General features: G+C 38.0%; 2 protein-coding genes across 4 annotated transcripts in view; both read right to left on the reverse strand.

Annotated features, from left to right (window-relative positions):
• Positions 1–24,389, reverse strand: part of fancg (FA complementation group G) — a 41,320-nt gene extending 16,931 nt beyond the window's left edge. Inside the window, exons 1-7 of one of the 3 annotated variants that reach the window (XM_057832986.1) lie at positions 24,247–24,389; positions 14,916–15,000; positions 14,702–14,827; positions 11,051–11,223; positions 10,844–10,982; positions 5,498–5,628; positions 924–1,070 (exon numbers count right to left, since the gene is read on the reverse strand). In XM_057832986.1, the coding sequence (XP_057688969.1) occupies positions 924–1,070; positions 5,498–5,628; positions 10,844–10,982; positions 11,051–11,223; positions 14,702–14,827; positions 14,916–15,000; positions 24,247–24,330 (885 nt within the window). In that variant the 5' untranslated portion in view covers positions 24,331–24,389. Of the gene's footprint in view, positions 1–923; positions 1,071–5,497; positions 5,629–10,843; positions 10,983–11,050; positions 11,224–14,701; positions 14,828–14,915; positions 15,001–20,209; positions 20,352–24,246 lie in introns of those variants that run through there. The other 2 variants (XM_057832987.1, XM_057832988.1) reach the window with 2 other exon arrangements.
• ect2 (epithelial cell transforming 2) lies at positions 20,908–24,063 on the reverse strand. The gene has a single exon (XM_057832985.1). It carries the CDS (start codon positions 23,788–23,790, stop codon positions 20,914–20,916), a length of 2,877 nt encoding a protein of 958 aa, XP_057688968.1. The 5' UTR covers positions 23,791–24,063; the 3' UTR covers positions 20,908–20,913.
• Positions 24,390–27,008: the final 2,619 nt, after the last annotated feature.

Below are 27,008 nucleotides of genomic sequence, written 5' to 3' on the forward strand. Positions count from 1 at the left end.
CCTCGCTCATCTGCACACGACCGTAACTTTCTACCTTCTCCTTCCTTCCTACTGCAACATCGCCCGATGACATAAAAAAATAAAACAAAAATTAGGGCTGTCAAAATTATCGCGTTAACGGGCGTTAATTAATTTCTTTAAATTAATCACGTTAAAATATTTTACGCATTTAACGCAAATGTCCCGCTCAAACAGATTAAAATGACAGCAGTGTCATTTCAACTTGTTACTTGTTTTTTGGTGTTTTTCCGCCCTCTGCTGGCGCTTGGGTGAGACTGATTTTATGGGTTTCAGGCTTCAGCACCATAATTATTATTGACATCAACAATGGGGAGCTACTAGTTTATTTTTTGATTGAAAATTTTATAAACTTTATTAAAACAAAAACATTAAGAGGGATTTTAATATAAAATTTCTATAACTGTACTAACATTTAAGAACTACAAGTCTTTCTATCCATGGATCGCCTTAACAGAATGTTAATAATGTTAATGCCATCTTGTTGATTTATTGTTATAATAAACAAATACAGTACTTATGTACAGTATGTTGAATGTATATATCCGTCTTGTGTCTTATCTTTCCATTCCAACAATTTATAGAAAAATATGACATATTTTATAGATGGTTTGAATTGCGATTAACTATGATTAATTAATTTATAAACTGTGATTAACTCGATTAAAAATTTTATCCGTTTGATAGCCCTAATAAAAATGTGATATTGGATTATTTCTCGCGGCACACCTGACGATCTTTTACGGCAAACCGGCTGAAAAACACTGCAATAAGGTACCATTTATGCAACTAAAACAAAAAACAAAACAAAACAAAAAACTGGGGACAAAATTGTAGACTAGACTAGTTGAAACTGCGTCAAGTACGTCATAACTCGGGGACTACCTGTATCGTGCTTAACCCACCGAGTGCAACAAACGAAGCATTTCTATCTCTGCATGCGTGTTGCCCAGGCTCCTGAAGATTAGTACACTCTGATATTGAGCACATACGCATTGGAAATCAGTCTCCACCGCTTTCCTGAAACACAGCAGTGCCATCTGAGGACGGCCCTATTCATAAAAGAAAACATTCACACACTCAGCACGAGAGGAGTTCCAAAAAGTCGATTATTACATGCATCGCGATTCGATTACGATTCATAAAGGTTCTAAAACGATTATTTTCCCTCATAACTTTATGGCAGCCTCTCGTAGCAGACCGAAATTCAAGACAGGTCTACCGCCCGGGCATTGTAACGGGCGCACGCACGTTATGATGGATGCTGCCGGTTACTGAGAGAGAGATTTACTCCTTTTGTAAAAGACTGGAAAATAAATTGACAGGCAGGTACAGAAGCGCAACCCTGCATAAGTTATTTTTTAGAGCAAGAGGGGAAGAGAGATAGTTCGTTGCTCCTTGTCTTTCAGATGTGCACAGGGGTGAAAGTGGGCCAGAACGGTCAGGAACGGAGTTCCGGTATAAGTTTCAGGGTCAGAACGCAGTTCCGGTATAAGTTTCAGGGTCAGAACGCAGTTCCGGTATAAGATTCAGGGCTGGAATGCTGTTCTGGTACACGGTGCTTTGATTAAAACAATATGACGGCAACTGTCAAAACGCTATGTTAAAAGAAAAAAAATGCTAAGTTGCCACACATGCATTTCAGCTCCAAGAAGAAAACAATCTACCAACATCAGATTTACATACACAAGTAGGGCTGCAGCTATCGAATATTTTAGTAATCGAGTAATCGACTGAAAATTCTATCGATTAATCGAGTAATCGGATAAAACAAATATATTTTTAGGTGAAGAGCAATTATAAATATACATGAGAAAACAAGACATTTCATCTAATCTTGAACCATTTTCAGTCAATCAATGTCTTTATTTTCGATGTATATTGTTGAAAACAGCCAACAATTGCATCTGAGATGTAACTAAAATAAAAAAAGACTAATTCACTGCTTTCACTCAAAAAACTTTTAGATCTTATTGAAAAAAAAAATTATATATATCTTACCTAAAAATGCCGTTACGCTTGATAACACACATCACTTAAAATTTTTTCCCACGTGTTTCAATTGAATTTCTATTTGTGTCAAGCCATTTTTAAGTTCTAGTTAAGTTTTAAGTTAGTCTAAACTAAGTCCTGATAGGATTTTGAGTTTTTGCAGTGTTCAAAATAAATGTATGATACCTGCTGTATTGGAGCACATTTATTCAGTAATGACTACTGAGCTAAAACTAACAGTTAGCTTTATTATGTTTTTATTTTACACCCTCATCACTCCACAATGCTATGTTATGTTAAAGCCTGTATGTAAGACACGTTAGCCACGCATCGACAGTGGTCATAATTAATAGAAACCTAGCCCTCCGCAGGGCTAACGTTACGTGAGCTAGTAGTGACAGTAGCGTTAATCTTATTTATTAGCACTTAGCGCTCTACTGCTTTAAGATGGCGGCTGTTTACTAACGCTGCCCAGATGCGGCCGAGTCTGTCATTTCTCATCTAGTTCAACATACATGCGATCTCTATGGGACGCATCAGACGCTACCTGCAACCAACGTAGCATCGTGCGGGCTAGTATTTAGTAACGTCGGCATCGTTTGTAGCGGCTGTTGACTGCAGTAAGTTTTTTTTGTTTTTTTTCCCCCCCTTCTTCCTCTCCGCACGTGACTTCAGCGCATTGTCCCGCATTAAAAGTAGTCCGAGCAAAACGTGATGCTTAGAGCTGTCAAAATAAACGATTACTCGAGGTGAATAAAATTACTCGGATCAGTTTTTAAACTCGAGTTACTTGAGTTGCTCGAGTATTCGTTTCAGCTCTATACACAAGTGTTAACAAAAAGCATAATAAAGTGCTTGTGTAGCGTAATCCGTTTCCACCAATATTTATTATTGATTTTATTCCACAGATGGCATGGAGGCTGCTGCAGTTATCTGAGTCTGACGATGATGAGTCACGTCAATGTGCGAATACACGCAGCAAAGCAAAACGGCTGGACTCATTTATCCGTTCAATTGGCTGACATACTGACATGTGATCAGCAGAGATGGTAAGCTCTGATTGGTTAAAATGTGCATGTTTTCTGGAACAGCAAAAAAAAACTTGTTGAATTGATGGGACAAAAAAGGGCAATGCCACATAAAATGGATCAAATCTTTAAGAGCAACGAAAGAGTTGAGGAGGCTTATTTATCATATTTAGTTTTATTTGCTCTGATGGGGAGGTTCAGAACATCTAAGCTGTCAATGTGCACTTATATTTGTTCATTTATGTCAGGCTACTTATAAATTTCCTTATGATTTAAAAAAGTCAATGCTTGCGCGATCTTCAAAATGTAGTCCATTTCACTCTGCATAATATAAGTCATTTGTACTTATTTTTCTGAATGTACAGTATGTTACTTATATCTTTATTAGAGCTGAAACGAATACTCGAGCAACTCGAGCTTAAAAACAGACTCGAGTAATTTTATTCACCTCAAGGAATCGTTTAATTTTGCCAGCTCTAAGCATCACGTATTGCCCGGACTACTTTTAATGCGGGACAACGGGCTGACTTACCGTGCGTAGAGGAAGAAGCAATAAAAAAAACTTACCACAGCCGACAGCTGCTACAAACTACGCCGACGTTGCTAAAAACTACACCCACATGATGCTAGTTTGGTAGCAGGTAGTGTCCGATGCGTCTCATAGATATCTCATGCACTTAAGACTAGATGCGACATGACAGACTCGGCCGCGTCTGGGCAGCGTTAGTAAACAGCCGCCATCTTTAAGCAGCAGCATTGCAAATAAATATAACGTTACTTTCACTCCCTCACGTAACGTTAGCCCTTCGGCGGGCTAGGTTTCTATTGATTATGACCACTGTCGATGCGTGGCTAACGTGTCTTACATACAGGCTTTATTTAATCTGTAAAAACAGCGCTGTAGAGTGATGAGGGTGTAAAATTAAAACATAATAAAGCTAACTGTCAGTTTTAGCTCAGTAGTCATTACTGAATAAATGTGCTCCAATACAGCAGGTATCATACATTTATTTTGAACACTGCAAAACTCAAAATCCTATCAGGATTTACAGATGAGACTAACTTAAAACTTAACTAAAACTTAAAAATAGCTTGACACAAATGGAAATTCAATTGAAACACGGGGGGGAAACACATTGCTTCCAAGTGATGAGTGTTATCAAGCGTAATTACATTTTTAGGTAAGAAATATGTTTTTTTAAATAAGATCTAGAAGTTTTTGGAGTGAAAGCAGTGAATTTTTTTTTCTAGTCACATCTAAGATGCAATTGTTGGCTGTTTTCAACAATGTACATCGAAAATGAAGACATTGATTGACTGAAAATGGTTCAATATTGGATTAAATGTCTTTTTTTCTCATGTATATTTATAACTGCTCTTTACCTTAAAATGTTTTATCCGATTACTCGATTAATCGATAGAATTTTCAGTTGGTTACTAAAGTCGGTTTTTGTTAACTTATTTTGCAAATCATTGAAAAAATACAATTTTGAATTCATATCCGTTTTTGTATGTGTTGTAGAAATAACTGTGCTAAAACAGTTTTCTTTGCATTTCGGTAGTTTAAGAGGTTTGACCCCCCCCCCCCCCCCCCACACACACACACACAAAAAAAAAAAACAAAAATGAAAGAAAATAATAAATAAATCAATACAATTTCTGGCTCTGTGGCAACCTTCATGTCAGTAAGTTCCGGCAAGAAATTCTAGCCACTTTCACCCCTGGATGTGCAGCAGTAGTTTTAAGGCATTACAGTTAAAAAAATGTCCTGAGTGTGTTGCTAAGACCCATGTGCATCTATAAGAGGTGAGTACACGAACCCTCCTGTACTGTTTAGCCTTTTATTGTTGTTGTTTTTGAGATGTTAATAGTTAGCGGCAAGCGCTAAGCTAATTAGCTAACGTGTATTTCATATGCAGAAAATGTAAAACCATGATTAAGTACAGCGGTAACACTACAAACATGCAAAATAGTACACAGAAATCTGTGAAAAAAAGTATATTGGTTAAAAGAAGTCTTTTTTTCTAAAGACACTTTGATCCAGAAAATGTGGAATTCATTCCACCTGTGTAAATTTTATTGGATTGTTGAGAGAAATAAGTACTCCCTTTAAAATGGTTAATGTTTTTGCACTTTCTTGTAAAAATAAATAAATAAAAAAAGCAGCTTAAAGGCAGCTTTTTGTTGTATGTTTCCATCATTCCTGTTGACTCATTAGGATATTTTAAATAAATAATGGACATAAATTTGTTTGGCTACAGTATTAATTAGTAATGTACGATGCATCGACAATCGCGATAATCGCGATCATCGTCAATACCGTGATTATCGTTCAGGAATTGAATCGTAGCACCCTGAATCGTAATCGAATCGAATCGTGGGGTGCCTAAGATGGCACACCCCTACTCAGCACACTCATGATTCATAAGTGTACAGTACATTTGCACAAAGCAGGTTACCGTGTGTGCTAGGCAGGATCCTGTCAGCAAGTGCGTGTATGCCACAAGAGATCTGGGAGCAGGCAGAGAAGAAGCAGGCTGCAGAACAGTTAGTGCTTCTGCGCTTCGACCTTCCTTCAGCATCTCTGCACCTTCATGCAGCCAAGAAAAAGAGCAGCTTAAAGGACAAAGGTCACAATGATCAACACTAGCATTATGACTCACTAACTAAACCCACACAACTTTAAGTGCTTTTCTGTAACTGTTGAATTTAAAATTAAATACAAGCGGTGAGGAAAAAAAGTTTTGCAAAAGAGTCCCCTAATGTATGTTTTCACAATGATGCGAATTGATGAGTTTGTTTCTTAGGTACCCCTAATTTTCAGACAATAAGCCACTACTTTTTTCCCTCATTTTGAATCCTGCGGCTTATAGTCCAGTGCGGCTTATTTGTTGATTTATTTGGGTTAATAGGTAACACTTTATTTAACAGCGCCATCATAAGACTGTCATAAGAACATCATAATTATGACATGACACTATCATGGGCATTACTGAATGCTTATAACAAATGCCAATATGTGTCATGTGGCATATCATGTCACTAAATCCACTTATGTCCAGCTCAGATCTTTTACGTCCATTCAAAAGTGAGATAATTTGCTGGATGACACTAACCGACATCTATTATAAGCATTCATTAATGCTTATGACAGTGTCATGTAATAATTATGACTGTCTTATGACAGTATTATGGCACCACTATCCAAGAAAATGTTACCAAATACTATAACTAGCAATTAAAGAAACAACTGGAACAGTAACTGAAGAAATAATTAGCACAGAACATGACTGTTATTTACATCTGTAGCGCCGCCATGCATGCTAGGAGGAATGTTGGATGACAACAGTGTTGAGAGCAGGTGGCAGCAGCGGTTGACTGTCTACCGCAAGGAAGCAACAATGGCCAATGGCGCTTTTAGTGACAATAAGGCTTTGCAGCCAATTGGTTCAAAGCTTAATGGTGCTTCATTTAGTCTCATGACAGTCTTATGGTGCCATTGTCAAATGAAGTGTTACCAATTAATATCTTTTGGTGTAAATATCCCATAATACAATGAGGACAACTGCGGCTTATAGTCCAGTGTGGCTTATCTATGAACAAATGCCGTTTTCATGTCAAATTTGGTGGCTGGCAGCTTATAGTCAGGTGCGCCTTATAGTCCAGAAATCACGGTACATGCTGGACTTTGACCAAAAATGTAATATTGTGGATACTGTTTTTGTTGTTTTGTACCTCAATAAATTTGTACAAAATTCTGGAAGACAGAATTCATGCCATGAGAAAATTTCAAAAAGTAAAAACCTAAATGTACTTACCATAATTTTCGGACTATAAGGCGCACCTCACTATAACCCCCCCCCCCCCCCCCCCCCCCCAAATTTGACACGAAAACGGCATTTGTTCATAGATAAAACGCACTGGACTATAAGCCGCAGCTGTCCTCGCTGTATTATTGGATATTTACACCAAAAGATATTAACCAGTAAGGGTGTAACGGTTCATGTAATAGTATTGAACCGTTTCGGTACGTGGTAGTCGGTTCAGAACGGACGCGTACCGAACGAGTTTCTGACATAACATAACCCTTACTTTTCGAGGCTGTGTGTCGATCGGGTTACAGTTTCTTTGCGTAGATTATATTTTCTCCGTCTTCTCTATTATAATGACAACCAACACGGTAGGACAGTCCAGAAACGTCGCTGACGCGACAACGTGGCCGCCGCGAGAACACAGTGAAACGCGGGCGTTAAAGTCAATCAGCCAATGCACACCAGTCGCAGTGCGGCCGCGTGTTAGATGCATCCCAGAAGAGGCTCAACGCAATGCACGCGAAAAGAACGGCAGTTTATTATTTGACACGAGAGGCGGCCCTCCTGCGTCAATATCACTAGCTAGGGTCGGGCCGGAAGTCACTCGTGTAATAATACGGTGGATCCGGTCGATTTTCAAACTAATATGCAATTGTAACCTACTTTTTGAGTCCATCAGATCTCTTCAGTGGTAGATCAGGGCACAGTTGACTCGTCTTTGTTGATTTACGGCGGTCTTCTCTGCTATAATAATAACCAACACGGTCCCGTGTTAAATACAAAGCCCTCCTACCACAACAAAACAAGTAGGAACTAATATTTACATAGGAACTAAAGTCATACAACATAAATGAATACTACATCACATTTGTAAAATATAAACACATAAAAAATAAATAATAGCCTATTTAAATAAAATAAATAGAAATGAGCTAAAACACCTGTAATTAAATAATAAGAATAATACACACATTCTGCTTACACAATTAAAGTTATTAATTTCTGTGTGGCGCTTTAACTTGAGAAAATCCACCAATAAAGCTTTTGAAAACCGTTCATTAGATAAAAAATGTTTCATTGAGGCATATCATTTGTAAAATACATGTTAAAATCTTTGTCATTGGGATTGCTTTTCTCTTTAGCACAGGACTTCTTTTTTCTTCTTTCTTTCAGAAAGAAAGCGGACCAATACGCGGAGTCTGAAAGGCAAATTGTTGTTGGATTATCTTTAAATACCCGCTACTATTTGAGTAGAATTCTAGCTTTGTACAGGCTAATGTTCCTATTGTTGAAAGCACAAAAGTGTGTAATAAACAACTAGCACATTTATGTTTTGCATTTTGTTTTTTTACTGTGCCGAAAATGAGTCGAACCGTGACCTCAAAACAGAGGTACATACCGAACCGAGATTTTTGTGTACCGTTACACCCCTATTAACCAGTAAAACTTTATTTAACAGCGGCATTACTAAGACCAAATGAATCACCATGCTTTATTGCTTCAAGAAGCTTCATTTGGCCATCACTGCTCCCCTGAGGGAGACAGTCAACCTCTGCTGCCACGCCCTGTCAACCCTGTTGTCGTCCAGCATGCATTGCAGCGTTACAGATTTTTAAAAAATAACAATTAAAAATTCATGTTCTGCGCTAATTATGTCCCCAGGTACTGTTCCAGATGTTTCATTAATTGCTAGCTATGGTATTTGGTCACACTTTACTTGACAGTGGCAACATAACACTATCATAAGAAAATCATAATTATGATATGACACTTATCAGCATTAAAGAATGTTTATAAAAGATGTTATTTAGTGTCATGTGGCAAATTATCTCACTTTTGAATGGATGTAAAAGATCCGAGCTGGATATAAATGGAGTTAGTGACATAATTTTCCGGGTGACACTTAATGGCATCTGTCATAAGCATTCAGTAATGCCCATGATAGTGTCATGTCATAATTATGACGGTCTTATGACAGTCTAATGACGCTACTGTCAAATAAAGTGTTTCCTATTAACCCAAATGTATCAACAAATAAGCCGCAGGATTCAAAATGAGGGGAAAAATGTAGTAGCTTGTAGTCCGAAAGTTACGGTACATCATCAGTACCTAGAGAAACATTTCATGATGTTATTGGTCACGTGATTTATTATCACTGGGGCTGCAGCTATCGATTATTTAAGTAATCGATTAATCTATCAATCACTTAGCTCGATTAATCGAATTAGGAACATATAATGTGTTGCAGAAAAAAATTTAGGAGAAAACAAAGGCTTGCTAAGATTGCACTTTCAAAAAAGCATTAAATGCGAAATAAAATTCCAGAGTGTCTTTTGAACGATGCAGAATTGCACTTTCATTTCACAAGAGCAATAAATTAAAATACCTGAGCTTCGCTTCAAAGGGTATAAAAAAAAATAATAAATGAGGATCGAAGTACAGCAAAAGAACAATTGGCTAACTTGCATAGCAAGAGTTCGCTAGCCTAATTGCTACATAAATGCTCTGAAAAAAATTGTTCAAACACATAAACAAAAAACTAGTTAACTGAGTAATGTCATAAGCAGAAAATAATTGAGAAACACTTGCTCAGACCATATCAACCAAGACTATTTGGGAAAAAAAGGCTCTTTGTATTTCGTCTCATTAATTCGAATGATTAGGGGTGTAACGGTACACAAAAATCTCGGTTCGGTACGTACCTCGGTTTGGAGGTCACGGTTCGGTTCGTTTTCCGTACAGTAAGAAAACAAAATGCAAAATATAAATGTGCTAGTTGTTTATTACTCACCTTTGTGCTTTCAACAATAGGAACATTAGCCTATACAAAGCTAGAATTCTGCTCAAAAAGTAGCGGATATTTAAAGATAATCCAACAACAATTTGCCTTTCAGACCCCGCGTATTGGTCAGGTTTCTTTCTAAAAGGAAAAAAAAAAAAAGTCCTGTGCCAAAGAGAAAAGCAATCCCAATGACAATGATTTTAACATGTATTTTACAAATGAAATGCCTCAATGAATCTTTTTTCTTATGAACGGTTTTCAAAAGCTTTATTGGTGGATTTTCTCAAGTTACAGCGCCACACAGAAATAAATTTAATTGTGTAAGCAGGATCTGTGTGTTATTGTTATTATTTAATTACATGTGTTTTAGCTCATTTCATTTTATTTAAATGGGCTATTATTTTATTATATGTTTATATTTTACAAATGTGATGTAGTATTAATTTATATTGTATATTTTATGTTGTATAATTTTAGTTCCTATGTGAATATTAGTTCCTACTTGTTTTGCTGTGGTAAGAGGGTTTTGTATTGAACACGGGGCCATGCTGGTTTTTATTATAGCAGAGAAGACAGCAGTAAATCAACAAAGACAAGTCAACTGTGCCCCGATCTACCACTCAAGAGATCTGATGGACTCAAAAAGTGGGTTACGATTGCATATTAGTTTGAAAATCGACCGGATCCACAGTATTTTTACACGAGTGACTTCCGGTCTGCCCGATTTTAGCCACCGGCAGTAGTGTTGACACAGGAGGGTCGCGTCTCGCGTCAAATAATAAACTGCCGTTCTTTTCACGTGCGTCGTGTTGAGCCGCTTCTGGGACGCGTCTAACACGCGGCCGCACTGCGACTGGTGTGCATTGGCTGATTGACTTTAACACCCACGTTTCACTACGTTCTCGCGGCGGCCACGTTCTCGCGGCGTTGACGTTTCTGGGTTATACTGTCGTACCGTGTTGGTCCTCATTATAGTAGAGAAGAGGGAGTAAATATAATCTACACAAAGAAACTGTAACCCGATCGACTCACAGCCTCAAAAAGTAAAGGTTACATTACGTCAGACACTTGGTCGGTACGCCTCCGTTCCGAGCCGAGCACCACGTACCGAAACGGTTCAATACAAATACATGTAACGTTACACCTTCACTAATGATAAGTAAAAAAATATGATGAATTTGGGTTACATTTGCATTTTAAAAATGTCAAACCTTGGGTGATGAGTGTGCAAATTTTCAACAATTCAAGAAGGTTTCTTGGTTCCATCACCAAAAGCGGAATGTTTGAAGACATTCGCATTTCTTCACTCGTCATGTGTTGCATCTCCAAAGATACAGAGGATAACTCTTCCTGTAAGGAAGATGAAAAAAAAAATGGCGCACACTCACGTTTTTCAAGTTATTCATGAAGAATTTTACCTTTAGTGCTTCCATGGTTTCAAGTGCACTGTTAACCAACCAGATAGCCCATTGAACACACAGAAGAGTCTGAAGAAAGGAAGTAATCGCATTGTTTTCCACTGATGTTAGAACAGTACGCCAAAACTCTGGTGGGGAGGCGGCCATTGGTTCAACTCCGGTAATCTGTAAAACTATAAGGAGTCTGGGTTGCCTATAAAGTGCATTTTAAAAATCATTATCACCATTATCTGGCACAGTGGTTCTTAACCCTGCTAAAAGTACCAAACCCCAAACACGTGGATTCACTGAACCCTTCAGAATTAGGTAATAAAGCAATTTTTTTCAAATTTAAAAGCAATAGATCTAAGCTAGCAAGCTAATAATTTAGCACATTCCCGTTTAAAATTCTTCTCATTTTGACAGCATGTTTTATAAACAGGTCAAAATTTGAGACCATGCTGCCGATAGGTCTGTTCTATTCCATAATACCAGGTGAGAGTCAACCTTCCACTGAGCAAACCAGTTCTCCCTCCCATCAGATCGAGGACTAGCAGTTAACTCATTTGCACCAAAAAATGTATAAATACGTTCTATTTTTAATTGTTTCTGTGTCCCAAAGACGTATTGATACGTCTTTTACATTTTTTTTTTCCACAAGAGACATCTCTAGGTTCTGATTCAACTTAGCTCCAAAGCACACTGCTGAAAATCCATTTTAAAGCAATAAAACTGTCCACTGGAGGGCAGTAGCGCATTTGGTAAGACCCTCAACCCAATTCAACGGAATGAACCGCCGGGCTGCACGGCCGGGGCGCCGGCGGAATACCGAATGGACGTCCAGAATGCCAGGCGGCGGACGACCGAGCAGATCAACCGGGAGGATGCCCGGGATGCCAGGCGCTGGACGACAGAGCAGAACGACCGGGACCACCAGTGCAGCGGACGATGCCGTTGAGTCCGTGCTGCTCGCTGAGCAAAGCCCAAGCCCTCGTGCTCAGCCGCTCGCATCCCCCGTACCCTCCAATGTCCCGCGACTCGGCTGGAAACGCGCACGGCCAAACCAGTTCCCCCCCAGTAACACAATTTCCCCAGGCGAACTCCGCCACGAGGCAGTGGTCACCAGAGAATCCATCTTAAGGGAAAAGTTTACCCCGTCTGTCGCGGCCACAACAGTGTCATCTCTCAGTTAGTTATGTGTAAATAAATTGTTACTTTGCTATCAAAAGTTCTATTTGTCTTGTTGTCTATGTTATTTTGTAAACGGAAAACGTAACTAAAGCAAAAAATGAATGTGTTAAAGTCAAACTTACGTTTGAAATGTATGCATTTACAAAAAGCTCAATTTCTCTGTTTTTTCATCAGAAATTGGAAAACTGCTCAAACTAAGCAATTTTCTAATGCTGATTTCTAAAGAATGGAAAAAGATGTGAACAAACTTTTTTTCCTGCTCAAAGAGAATCTAATCTTTCTTTTGGTGGGTTCCATGTATATTTTGAAATAGAACAGAATTTTCTGTGGGCCTTGCAAAATCAGTCAAAATCCAGCAAAACGGCCGGGAGCGAAGGGGGTTGCACCGGTAAAATGGCTGGGAGGGAATGAGTTAAAAGTAGGGCTGTCAAACGATTAAAATTTTTAATCGAGTTAATTACAGCTTAAAAATTAATTAATCGTAATTCATCGCAATTTAAAGCAGCTATAAAATATGCTATATTTTTCTGTAAATTATTGTAGGAATGGAAAGATAAGACACAAGATGGATATACATTCAACATACGGTACATAAGTACTAGAGCTGGGAATCTTTGGGCACCTAACGATTCAGAGGCTCCGATTCGATTATAAAACGATTATTGATGCACCCCCCTCCTTTTCTTTTTTTTTTTTAATGTTTTGTACATTAGTTCCAAAATTGTTCAAAACTCCCCTCAGGCTAAACCAAACTACTATTTCAGTATCAAGTTAACATATAGCAGTAAACAAATATACAAAAATAACAGTAAATAAAAAACTCCAGTCCCCATTCTGTATCAGCAGCTTTAAACTACACTCAATTCATTTTATGTTGTGAATCAACTGTTACAGTTGTTTAAATTGCTCCCGTTATTCCATAATTTCCCTTCTGTCTACTTTTGTCAAAGTTTCTGTTGAGAGAAATGGTGGAGGAAATGTTTTGTATTCATAAATGTGTCCTCAGTTGATGTTGAAATAATGTTCCTATTGCTTGTTAATATTGACATATTATCTTTTCGCCACAAGATAGCAGGATGGGACTTAATTGTCTTGAGTGCTACATTTATTACTTCTTTGTGTTTGACTTTGATTACTTTGATTTGTGGGATTGCCTGTGAAGACAACAATGAGAGAGGATGTATCCGCATGTCAATGGAAATTAAATACGCCGAGTTTTGGCTAAAAGACAACTTATTCTCCGTCAATTCTTCCTACGAATGCAACGTTGAGCTGCAACCACCTCAACAGTTTTAACACTATTTCATCATTTTAAGATAGATTCAAGACAAGATTCTGCCGATTTAGGAGTATTTTAGATAAAAAGTTAATTAGGTTCGCTACAACAGAGCCTTCTAGAGAAGTCTACTGCTTTAAGATGGCGCCTGTTTACTTACGCCGGAAAGTCTGTCATTTCGCATCTCTGTTCAATAATACATGTTGTAACACCGACGTCGTCTGTCATTTTGCATCTAGTTCTACATTTATATATCTACTTTAGCCGTATGTTTGTAGCGGCTGTCAGCCGCAGTCAGGTATGATTGTTTTTTTATCTAGCGGCATGAGTTGAACATGATAATTACTCTATGTCCGTTCCTCATTGCGTCCCAAAGACCGCGCTGACTGTGTTTTACTTCCGCTTTACCTGGTATCATTCAATAATCGGAATTTGGATATTTGTGAATCGTTCTCGAATATTCCACGGCCGAATCGCGAATAATCTAAGAATCGGAAATTTCGCACGCCTCTAATAAGTACTGTATTTGTTTATTATAACAAATCAACAAGATGGCATTAACATTATCAACATTCTGTTAAAGCGATCCATGGATAGAAAGAGCTGTAGTTCTTAAAAGATAAATGTTAGTACAAGTTATAGAAATTTTATATTAAAACCCTTTTTAATGTTTTACTTTGAATAAAATTTTTAAAATTTTCAATCAAAAAATAAACTAGTAGCGCGCCATTGTTGATGTCAATAATTACACAATGCTCATGGGTGCTGAAGCCCATAAAATCAGTCGCACCCAAGCTCCAGCAGAGGGCGACAAAACTCCAAAAAACACAGGTAACAAGTGGACATTGCACTGTGCTGCCATTTTAATCTGTTTGAGCGGGGCATGTGCGCTAATGCGTCAAATATTTTAACGTGATTAATTTAAAAAATTAATTATCGCCCGTTAACGCGATAATTTTGAAAGTCCTAGTTAAAAGACATGGATTAAGCCTGTAATTAGCGAGCAAACTAGTACAAAACCTGGTCTAAAAAGCCACTCTGCCTAGACTTCAGCGAACAAAAATAGTGTTTTGTTTCTTTCTTTTCCGTCACCGAATCCAACAGACTAACTCACAGAACCCTGGCGTTCGACTGAATCCAGGTTAAAACCACTGGTCTGGCATCATTGTACCATCTTTTTTTTTTTGCAATGAATTCTCACTGACCTCTTTCAATAGTTTGTGTAAGAAGCTGTTCAACCTCAGACATGTGAGACAGAGCGATGGAGAGCAAACAAACATTGTACACCACACACACTTCCAGGTGAGCATGATCTTCAATTGGAGGTAGACCTAAAATGAATACAGTGTGACAGAAGAAAATGATTATTCCTCTCACTTGAAAATGGCGTTCTCACTAACAACACTGAAATAAGCTTACCTTGTATTTTTCTTAAAAGTTTATGGAACTCCGGCAACAAAAACAGCATGGTGTGGTTCTGGTCTTGGCTTGAAACATTTCTATTCTAGAGTAGAGAAAGATGGATGATTAATGTTCAATGGGAAGCAATGAGTTATAAGTTGGGCGCATTTTAGGTAATTTGCTGTTGTTTTTCAGTCACTCCCTGTTGATTTTGGGGCATTTATGGGTCACTTCTTGTTGATTTTGGGTTACAGAGGAGGAAGTAACCTGCAAATGCCCTAAAATAAACAAAAAGTGACCTGTAAACGCTCCAGACATCGGAAAGACTGGCTGCCAACACTCTGGTTTCGAATGAACGTTCATTTGACCCTTGCAGTCTAAATGGATTGGGCGCCATTTCGATATTTTGTCATAACCCTAAGTAATATGGTTATTATAATGTGTACATAATGCTGCTTTCAGTTTTGGAGGTTGTAGCACATATATTTTTGCAGGGTCCAACAAGCCAAATTTAAGACGTTTTTAAGACCATAAAGAATAAAATTTCAGACCCATTTAGTGCTGCAACGATTAATCAATTAACTCGAGTAATTCCATGAGAAAAAACTTTTCTGCTTCGAGGATTCGTTTATTTATTTTCATTGATTTGGGGGAATACACTGCCCTCTAGTGGAAATAGTGAATATGTCATAACCCGTTTTACAGGGCTGAATCTAACAAAAGGTATGTTTTTTTTTTTTTTTTTTTGCGCTATTATATTTGTTTATATATTCGTTTTTTAGTTTAGAATTATATTTCGCAGTTTTTTGTGGGCATATGTGTTTGAATGAATTGTCTAGAGCACTGTTAAAAAAAAAAAAAAAAAAACACATAAAAAAAAGTTTGCATTTTAAAGCATTTAAGCTAGCGGACTTTTGCAATGCAAGCTAGCCAACTGTTCTTCTATTGTACTTAGATGCCCGTGCAGACTGACTGTACTTAGATGCTCATTTTTTATATCGTTTGAGGCTAAGCTAAGGTATTTAAATTTATTTTTAAATGGATTGAAATTAAAGTGCAATTCTGCATAGTTTGAAGAGACACTGAAGAAAACAATTTTATTTTGTATTGGCATTTAATGATCTTATGAAAGAGTAATCTTAGCAAGTGTTGAGTTAATTATCGAGGGTTGATTGAACATTTGCTTGATTGATTGAATATCTGCTTGTGCTCATACATACCTAATAAATGCATAATACTATTGCATAATAATATTTTTCTAATTGATATAACCAGTAAATGATAAATATAACCAGTAAATGATTATTGCTTGCTATACCATGGCCGCAGCGTTGCATACCTGAAGTGTCTGGGTCATTTTGACCATTGTTTACATGAGTCTTTGCTCACATACGTGTACTCACTTAGTTCCACCTACATGCTCACACATATCCAATCAAAATCACATGGGTGTCTCCAGCTTGCTTCCCCCTCCCTCAGGGCGGCACCCATTTTGTGTCAGGACAAACCCCTAAATAAAAATACCAAGGAGGGTTTTTCTTTAGATCAATTATGGTGTAATCTAAAATTTCACTATATGTCTCTCTATCTTTGCTCTCCTTGGCCAAGAAAACGAAAACTGAGTGTCTTCTCTCCTTATTTTTGGGTAATTTTACAATGTCTACCTAAGGATCCATTTTTGAACTTGACAGCAAGCCAATATAAATATTATTTTACATATCCTTAAATTTATTCTGCAACGCATTAAATGTTCTGATTCCAATTACTCGATTATTCGAACTAAGTAATTGATAGTTTAATCGATTACCTAAATAATCGATAGCTGCAGCCCTAGTCATCGTTTCGGCCTAATACGGTCATATAATAGGTTAAAACAGTATAATAATAACAGTCATATCGATGAAGTTGTGCTGAGAAAAAAGTATACCATGATTTTAACAAAAATCAAACACTGTAAGCAGTTACTCACAATATTACTAGTTAATTGAGTATTCTGTGTAACTAATACTTAAGTACATTTTTGGATGACTACTTTAACTTTTACCGGTTTCAAGGTATATATGAAAACGTCACGGTTTCAAAACCGCAAAAATTTTCCGTCATACCGTCCCTACGGTATTAGCAATTTTTTATGTCCCAAAAATGCAGGGAGAAATCTGGTTGTTGCTCAGTGTCCGTGAGTCAGCTGTGCTACACAATGGCTGCAAGAGGTGAAACTCCTCAACTTTTTCCCCCCATTGGAGAAAACGAAATTGCTGGTATGGGAATCTTTCAGCTACAGAAAGGTTACAGACGGCCGCGGCTTAGAGGAGGATGGCCAACTGACATGTAAAACATGTTTGCGGAAGGTGGCTGTCAAGGAGGCAATACCTCCAATATGATTTCGCATTTATACAAAATTAAAGGTTAGTAAAAAAACACTAGAGGTGTGCGAGATTTCTGATTCTTAGATTATTCGTGATTCGGCCGTGGAAGATTCGTGAACAATTCACAAACATCCAAATTCTGATTATTGAAATACGTCAAGTAAAGCGGAAATAAAACACGGTCACAGGAACAGACCGAGAGTAAACATCATGCTTGTCATTACCCGGGTAATGACAATGCTCAACTCACGGCTCTGGCGCAACTCATGCCGCTAGATAAAAAAACAATAATACGTCAGGTATTTTTTTTTTTTAATCTAGCGGCATTAGTTGCTGCCGACAGCCGCTACAAACACCGTCCACATAATGCTACAGTAGATAATAGATATCATATGTATATAGAACTAGATGCAAAATGACAGACTTGGCGGCGTTAGCAGCACATGTATAGAAAAGTAGTGATGCACGATAATACATTTTTCAACCGATATCGATAACCGATAATTTCCTGCCCCTTCCACCCGATAACCGATAATGTCACGCTGATAATTCTATTCAAATATGTATGTAAAATTTTAAAGGATACAAAGATCAAATGTTACTGTGCAAAAATGTAATTTAGTGCTATTTTTTTCCACATCAAATGTGAACAAGTAGTAAATTCCAACATCTAAACAATGGCAATGACATTGTGTAATGGTAAGCTTTTGGCAACAATTACTTCGAGAGTAAACACCCAAGTTGCACAAAAATGCTTTTAAAAGTAAGCCATTCCTAACATATATCACATTACTACACTACAAAAACACCTCCTTAAACCTAGCAGAATTGGACAAAACTTGATTGCGCACATTTGGAGGCTAAATCAAGTATATAATTATCGGATTGCATTATCGGTTGAATTTCGTTTTATCTGGATTATCTGTGTGACGTCATAATTGCCATTATCGGCCGATAATTATCGGTGACCGATATTATCGTGCATCTCTATAGAAAACTAGATGCGAAATGACAGACTTGCCGGCGTTAGTAAACAGCTGCCATCATAAAGCAGTAGACTTCCTTGGAAGGCTGTTGTAGCGAACCTTCCAAGCGAACCTAATTAGCTTTTTATCTTAATCCCAAATCAGCAAAATCTTGACTTGAATCCATCTTTAAAAGTTATTAAACTTTTACATGTCAAAAGTAGACAGAAGGGAAATTACTGGGAAATGACTAAATTGGGTCATCAAGAATCCATTTATAATCGAATCGTTAGGTGCCCAGATTCCCACCTCTACTAAATACTAGAGCTGGGAATCTTTGGGCACCTAACGATTCGATTACGATTACGATTCAGAGGCTCCGATTCGATTACAAAACGATTATTGATGCACCACCCTCTTTTTTTTTGTTTAATGTTTTGTACATTAGTTCCAAAATTGTTCAAAAATACTTTCAGGCTAAACCAAACTACTATTTTAGTATCAAGTTAACATATAGCAGTAAACAAATATACAAAAATAACAGTAAATAAAAAAACTCCAGTCCCCATTCTGTATCAGCAGCTTTAAACTACATTCAATTAATTTAATGTTGTGAATCAACCGATAAAGTTGTTAAAATTGCTCCCGTCATTCCATAATTTCCCTTTTGTCTACTTTCGTCATGTGAACGTTTTAAAACTATTTTAAAGATAGATTCAAGTCAATATTTTACCGATTAAGGAGTATTTTAGATAAAAAGTTAGGTTTGCTTGGAAGGTTCGCTACAACAGCCTTGCAGGGAGGTATACTGCTTTAAGATGGCAGCCGTTTACTAACGCCCGCATCTAGCTTTTTGTAGGTGAGCTGCTCACGCTACCGAATCAATGGTGCATCTAGTCCTATATAAATGATATCTACCATAACATTATGCTACTTTGTAGCAGCTTTTCGGCAGCAGTCAGGTATGTTGTTGTGTTTTTTTATCTCGTGGCATGAGTTGAGCTAGAGCCGTGAGTTGAGCATTGGCATTACCCGAGAAGCCGGGTAATGAGAAGCATGATGTTTAGCTACTCTTGCTCCGTTCCTTGTTGACCGCGCGGCGCGCTGAGTGTGTTGTACTTTCGCTTTACTTGGCATATTTCAATAATCAGAATTGGGATGTTTGTGAATCGTTCTCGAATCTTCCACGGCCGAATCGCGAATAATCTAAGAATCGGAAATTTTGCACACCTCTACTAAATACTGTCATGAACGTTTTCCACCAGCTATGAGAGTTAACTCCAGCGTGTTTAGTGTGTCTAGCGGTGATAAAACACGTTTTTTTTTCCTCCCTGGCAACTGTCTGTGTTGAGAAAGAGAGTGTGTGTATAATGTAAACATGATACGACTCATACACATGTGCTTTTTATGGAAAATGTTTCCATTATTTTTGTTCTTATGGTAATAATGTTGAGCTGTGGCTGTGGGTTTTGCCTCACCAAAAGGACTGCATTTGTTTTAATTTTACTTAGAATATTTTGTTGTTAACATTATAGTTATGTTCCAATTTGCTAATGTTTTGAAAAATAAAAATCCTGTTCAACGGGAAAAAAAGTTTGGTTTTTAACCCAGATATCTCAAAGTAACACATTTTAGAGCTGTAATTGGAATACCGTCATAAGTGGAAACAGTGATATTTTGGCTTAAGGTTATCATACCGTCAGAATATCATACTGGCACATGCCTAGTTGTAATACAGTATAATATTAATATTGATGAAGTTGTGCTGGGGAAAAAAATATACCATGATTTTAACAAAAATCAAACATTGTAAGCAGTTACTCAATGTTATGAGCATTCTCTTCAACGAATACTTTATCTTACTTGTACTTAAGTAAATTTTTGGATGACTACTTTTACTTTAGTAATATTATTTAGAAGTATACTTAAGTTTTTTTTTTCACACAAATCTGTAGAACCTGGGCTTAGTTGGAGAATCTACCTTCGGGTACTGGACTGCACTGCTTCCTGAGGCTCCAGATGGCACTTTGGAATTCCTGCGTGACTCCCCCAAAAAAGTTCCTTCCAGTGTATGAGAAGCTGGGACCCTTGGCTTGAACGCTGAACTTTGAACTTGCAAAATTGTCAATGTTTTTGAGTAGAGATGAGAAGTTGGCTTGGGAATTTGAAACAAAAAAGCAGATTTGGGATGGACTGCATTGGTCGCATGTTTGCAGAAATGGGAAGCTTGAAGGAAAATTTGTTAAACAAAAAAATGTGAGCCATTCCACCAAAACCTGATGCTCATTGTAGTGTCGAGATGATATATACATTTTAACTTAAAAGAAACAACAACTCACACTTCCCTAGGACGTTTTTGTTAGTGAACATATAATAAGCAATAAGAAAACGGTTAATAATAGAAAAATAATTTAAAACGTCATTTTCTATAAATCGGCAAAACGAGGGTGAGAGGACCAATTATTTGCATTGAGATTGGTGGCTAAGGACTTTTGAAACCAAACATGTCTTTCTATATTTAGGGCATTTTCTCATTTTAATCTCCGAAAATTTGAAGGAGAAAAACAAAAATGGATTAATTTGCCAATTTTACTACGATTTTAAAGATTTACAGTTTTGGAAAGCCAAAAATCTAAATTAAAAAAATAAAAAAATTTCCCAAATGTTTGGTTTTGGTGGAATAGCTTAGAAAAGAGTTTCGAGGGTGGGGGACCTGGCCGCTCGGTATCTGGGGTAGCAGTTAGGGGAGAGGTTTTGGTCTCCATGGGTTTCCACGTCAAAGCTAGAGTGAGTAATATTCTGGGTGGGGCTGTGAGAAGTGAGTTTACAAACAGGAACTCTGGTATTTAGAGGGTGTGGATCCAAGGAGTTAGAACGTTGCACTGCATTACTGCTTTTGGGAGAGTCACTCAAACTGTGCGTGGAGGTAGAGCGAGACATGGGTAGCGTTGCGCTGCCGTGGCTTGCAGAGCTCAATCGAAATCTTTTATCTTCAGGTGTATTGTTGGACATAAATGCCCTGTGAATGACACGCTTTGGCATTTTTGAGAAAGAAAATGCCCTGGTCACCTTTTTGGAAGTCTTCTTGATGGCTCTTGAGGCTTTGCTGAGGGTGCTGCCCATATCTTTTGTGCTCACCTGTAGTGTGTCGGGATCGGTACAGTGAATTAGATCGCCGGCGTGTGTCCGACAGGTTGTGTTGGCGATGTGTCGACAGAGTTTTTTCAGCCAGTCGCTTTTCACCGTTTCTTCTCCAGCCAACTGGAAGCTGAACAACATGTTCTCCTGTTCAGTCGGCGGGCGAACGACTAGAGCAAATGCGTTCACGCATTCTTCGGTGTCTTGAAGGTCCAGAACTCTACGAATTTGGGACAGTGGCATCAGAGCGATGTGCTTCAGTGAAGGTGGCGGTCTGGTTTGACCTAGCGGACTTTTAAAAGTGTTGATGACTTTGTGTCGCTTCCTTGCGATCTCCAAACAATCGTTGAAGAGGAAGAGTGTGACTTGCTCGCCGCGGTCGCACGGTTGATCTCCGAGTGCAATCGTTTCCACTTTGTAAACCAGACTGCGGTGGGAGGAGAGCAAGTTGGCGGGACAACCGTCGACTTCATAGACTACATCAAAGATCTGCTTCTGACCGTCGGTCTTCCTCTTGTCTTCGTTAATGTGAGTCATAATTTCTTTCAGAGACTCAATTGCTTTCTCCAGTTTCCGTTTGTCTGGGTTGTCATCCGATGTGTGCTTTTTTATGTCATTTAGAAGTAGACCCACGCTAGGAAGCCTCTGAACAGGTCTGATGAGCAGCTCCACAAGCGCCTGCCGTCCGCATTCTGGCTTGGCTTGGTTGATCTTCAGAAACGCATGGAAGCGTGGCTTTTGTTTCTCACAGCGAACGATGGTATCCTTGCTCATTTCAAAAAAGTTGACAAAGGGCGGGTAGGCCTTCAGAAGCTCTTTTGAATATTTAAGGATAACATCTCCTACACTTGCTTCTTCTGACCACTCTCTCAAGAGGTCCTCAAGGTCACTCTTCATCCTTCTGTGAACCTCATAGATGTCTGGGATGCTTCCAAATATTGTTTTGATTTCTTCTTGGGCCAGAATAGGACCACCTACCTGACCTTCTTTTTCCAACGGAAGCTTGAAGATCTTCAGTATGGTGTTCAAAATGTCCACGTAGTTGCTTTCAGTTTGATAGAGCTCCTTGGAAACTTGCCAGCGGGCCGATTTCTTGGGCAGGATCGCACTTTTGGACTGCTTCGAACTTCCCGAGAAGGCTTTACATGTGTCAGGTGTGATGGTGAGGTCCAGCAAGGAGCCCAAAGACTGCGAATGTTCTGCTGATGGCCTTTTAGGTGGTGGAGGGTAGGGCGATATCTCCGTCTCCTTTGCGAGCTGAGCAAGCGTGTCCTTCAAATGCCGACGCTTGCGGTTACTAGTCGGGGTGGTGAGGGAGAGGAGGGACACGGCTTTCTTCATGGCTGGGCTGACAACATTCTTCTCAAAGTGGTACATGGACTCTCCAGCTCGAGCATCCATTTGAATGCTCCCCCAAAACCACTCCTGTTTAACCACAAAGACTTTCGGAGAACAACGCGGGAGCTCCGTCACCGAATTTTCATCCACCACCAAGTGTGTGCATCTTTCATTTCCGACGTCCAGATGTTTGCCACCGTGTTTGAGGGTCCTCTCTTCCATATTGGTTTTCTCGTCATCTGAAAACCCCCAAAAACTGAGGACGCAATCTTGAAACGGAGGAACTTTGAATTCCGTTCGAAAATCCTCAACCCCGGCGTGGAACGACGGATCGTTTCTTCTCTCCCAAGCTTTGTGGATCCACGACGGAGTGAGGATCGGCGTCCCCATACACACGGCCAGCGTGTATTTCTCACCATGAGTGGAGCGCGCGATGAGGTGTGTCACCTTTGTGCTGAAGTCTTTCCGGATGATGCCGCCCATGTGATGAACCAGATTCACCAAGCTTTTGATTTCTTCCTTATTCCTGAAGCCAGTGAAACAGAGCGATAGGTTCAGCATCGTCGTGGAGTAAAGAGGGCGGGATGAAAACGGAATTGGTTCCTCCTTTAAAACACAGTGCAGCACAACAGGTGGACCAATAATTCTGTTATCACGTTGATAGAGGTCATGATAATCTGCTGATTTAAAATCATCCAGGACAAACACAGTCTCATAATCTGTGTTCTCTTCATCCTTAAACTCCCGCACGTCGTTTGTTATTATGACAGGAGTAGTAATTTCCATATTGACAATTGACTTTATCATCATTTTCTCTTTAGGACATGATTCAGCTTCTCTTATCTTAACTACAGGTACCTCCATTACTCGTACAGCTTGAAGTGCTTTGACCAGGTCGGCATTTTTGCTGGCCTCTCCCACCAGAACAATTCTCGTCTCCACTTTTGGCATATCTTCGCCGTCATCACATTCCATGCCGAGAAGTACATGGTCCTTAATGGTTTCTTCGAGCCTCGAATCATATACGGATGAATCCACCAGCAAACTCCGAGGGGTCCCAAAAGTTACTAAACTGTTGTCAGCCATGACACAAGTATTTTTAAAGAATGTCAATACGGCTCGGTGTTAAAGTGTTCGAAGAAGGCAACGAATAACTCACGAGCTAATTTAGCTTTTTAGCTAACAGCTCTACAATTTACTTCAGTTCCCCGGAGCAGTTCGTCTTTTAAAAGGAGAATCCCCAATTAAATCCGTTCAAGCGTCGTTTAATAATCCGATTCGATGTGCGGTTCCATAGTTTGTTGACCGCTAACCACTTGGCTAAAGTATGACAAACCTCAGTTCGAAAATCACGGAAAACATGAGTGCCGAACGCTGATTGGACAAGAACGACAAGCAAGTCCCGCTTCCGCCCGGAAAAGCTTTTCATTGGTTGGTTGGTTCAAATATCAACGCACATTTCGCCTTGTGCTCTGACTGACTGCATAAATGCGGGGTTGGATTTGAGCTAATACGACACAATTAGGAATGAGTTAACTTTACCTTCCATTTGTTGACTAATTCGTTGTTCTCTTGGATCCATCGATGTGATAATTTAGACGGTGATAGTTGGCTTTTAGTATACATTTCTATTTGAGGTAAAAATGGTAAACTTTTCCTCGTTACTTTCAAAGCCGGAAGAGTGTCGTTAAAGGTGGAGCGTAAGGCTCTTCTGCCCCCTTGTGGCTTGTAGGGACAATAACTTGGCAAATGAAATGGTGCAAGAGTGTGGAGGACTAAGAGTGCAAAAATTAAATACACAATTCAATAAATTATTAAATGTCTGATTAACATGCTTCTATTTCAAGATTTTTTTATTTCAATTTGTACATAGTTTTTCCCATTTTTATCATTTCAATTTTTAATTATTTCAACATTTATTTCCATTTTTATTTTAGTTTTAATTTCATATTTATTTAATAATTTCATCATTTATTTATTAATTTCAATATTTTATTATTTATTTATTTCAGCATTTATTGATTTTAGTCTTGCACTCTTGTTCCCCTTGTTGTGTAATAAAATATATATTTCAATTATTTCAATTTATATGTATTTATTTCAATTTTTATTTCCATTTTTATTTATCTCAACGTTTATTCATTTATTCCAATATATATTTATTTCAACATTTATTTCAATATTTATTAGTCTATTTAATTATTTATTATTTTCATACTTGCACGAGGTTGTGAGGTAACATGAATGCAAGAATTAAATAAATAAATGTTGAAATAAATAAATAATGAAATAATTCTATAAAAAATTAAATATTCAAATCGATAAAAATTGAAATAAATAAGTATTTATTGGAATAAATAAAGGTTGAAATAAATAAAAATTGAAATAAATAAAATTGAAATATACATTTTGTTACACAAGGGGAACAAGAGTGCAAAAATAAAATAAATGGTAAAATAACTCAACAAAAATTGAAATAAAAAATGAAATAAATGAATAAAAAATTGAAATCAATGAATATAAATTGGAATTAAAAAAATGAAATATATAAAAATTGAAATATTGAAATAAATCATTAAATATTGAGATGAATATTGAAATAGAAGCCTTTTAATGACACATTTAATAAATTTGTGTACTTATTTAACTTCACTCCTGGCCCCCCATAAAGGAGTTTTGATTCACTGCATATGTTATGGCCATAGACTCCATAATATACTGACATGACACAGGGCTCAGGGCCAATCCGTAGGGGTCCTGTTTTTTTTTTTTTTTTTAAACTTGAAATTCAAATATTTTCAAAACCAAAGCTACTACTGACCTAAAACCAAAACAGGCATCTACGTTAGGCATATATGAGTCTCCTTGAGCAGCCACATCAAAGTTTTTCCCTAATAAAATCCCAATTATTTTTTAATATAAGTACAACAAAACTTAAAATTGCTATAAAAGTCTCAGATTTTACACTAGATGCACAAAAATCACCAAATGCAGAGATAATCACCTTTATTTTCAGGATCAGTAGCAATATTTAACATATCATTAAGTTTTTGCCCAAAATAGCAACTTTTTTTTCTTTTTTTAGCACAAATTTGACATGTTTTCAAGTGTTAATAAATTATTCAGTTTTCACATCAGAAACATAATACTTGCGGAAAGCATGCGGAATCAATTATAAATAATATTCATATAAATTATAAATTTATATACAATCACAACTTATTATTTATTGAATTCCGATGTCAATATGGGTCATGAGGAGAGATGGCTGCTTGAAGACAGCCCAGCTCTCCGCTTTCCACCAGCTCGACCAGGATGTCGAACATCACGGATGGCAGGTCACCCATCTCGAGCTCCACGGCGATCTTCACGTTCTCCTGCTGGGCAAGCTCCTGCTTGGCCTGGACCTTCCTGACCATGTAGCCGTTGTTCATCATCCTTTCTCCTATAACTTAGAACGGTCCGAGTCGGCCTCCACGTCCCCGGGAAAGAACTCGATTAGCAAGTGCAAGCGCTGGGCCGGCCTATTGCTGACCATGAAGTTCTTTTTGCTAGTCCAGTATTTGGTGTCAACTATGAGCCGACGGAGCATTCTTTTGGCAAGTGCTGCTACATGTGAAACTAACAAATAACTGACAAACTGCACGAAATTCTGAACTTCCCCTTTAAAAGAAAGACCTAGCTGTTAAAATAGTCTATAAAAGTTGTAAAGCAACAAAACAAACAACAAAAATTATTGAAATGAACAAGAATCCTACAACATATTTCATAATGGGTCAAAATCATTTTTCGAGCAGATCATGTGACAAGCACCTAAGACACTAGCTTTTGCTTTGCTAAGCCAAAACTACACCTGTGGAGGCAAGATGGGTATTTAGAATTTCTGTAAACCTAAGCTTTCAAACGCAACCAACAACAACTGAGCTTGAACAGTTTTATATATATGTATATATACAGTTTTGGCCAAAAGTTTGGCGACACCTCAAAGGTGGACACTTTGAAGAATGTAGAATATAAAACCTGTATTCAGTTATTTCATTTTTTTTGCCATTCCACGTGGTCGTTCATAGTTTTGATGTATTCAGAGAGGATTTACAATAGTAGCGAAAATATATAAAACATAAAAATGTTAAGGTGTGTCCAAACTTTTGACTTTTGTTTCAGTCATCAACATGCTTTGCGCCCAGCCCCACAAAAGTAAAACTCCGCCTATGGTTACAAACACTGACAATAAAATGTGCATAAAGGCTGGTTACAAACTGAAGAAGTGCAGGCTGTCTTGTTACCTCGGCTTTTTCGAGTTT

This window comes from Corythoichthys intestinalis, chromosome 3 (assembly GCF_030265065.1).
Source record: "Corythoichthys intestinalis isolate RoL2023-P3 chromosome 3, ASM3026506v1, whole genome shotgun sequence".
Lineage (NCBI taxonomy): Eukaryota > Metazoa > Chordata > Actinopteri > Syngnathiformes > Syngnathidae > Corythoichthys > Corythoichthys intestinalis.

Excerpts from the sequence above, each read along its gene's own strand:
- ect2 (XM_057832985.1), bottom strand. The coding sequence starts at position 23,790 with ATGGCTGACAACAGTTTAGTAACTTTTGGGACCCCTCGGAGTTTGCTG.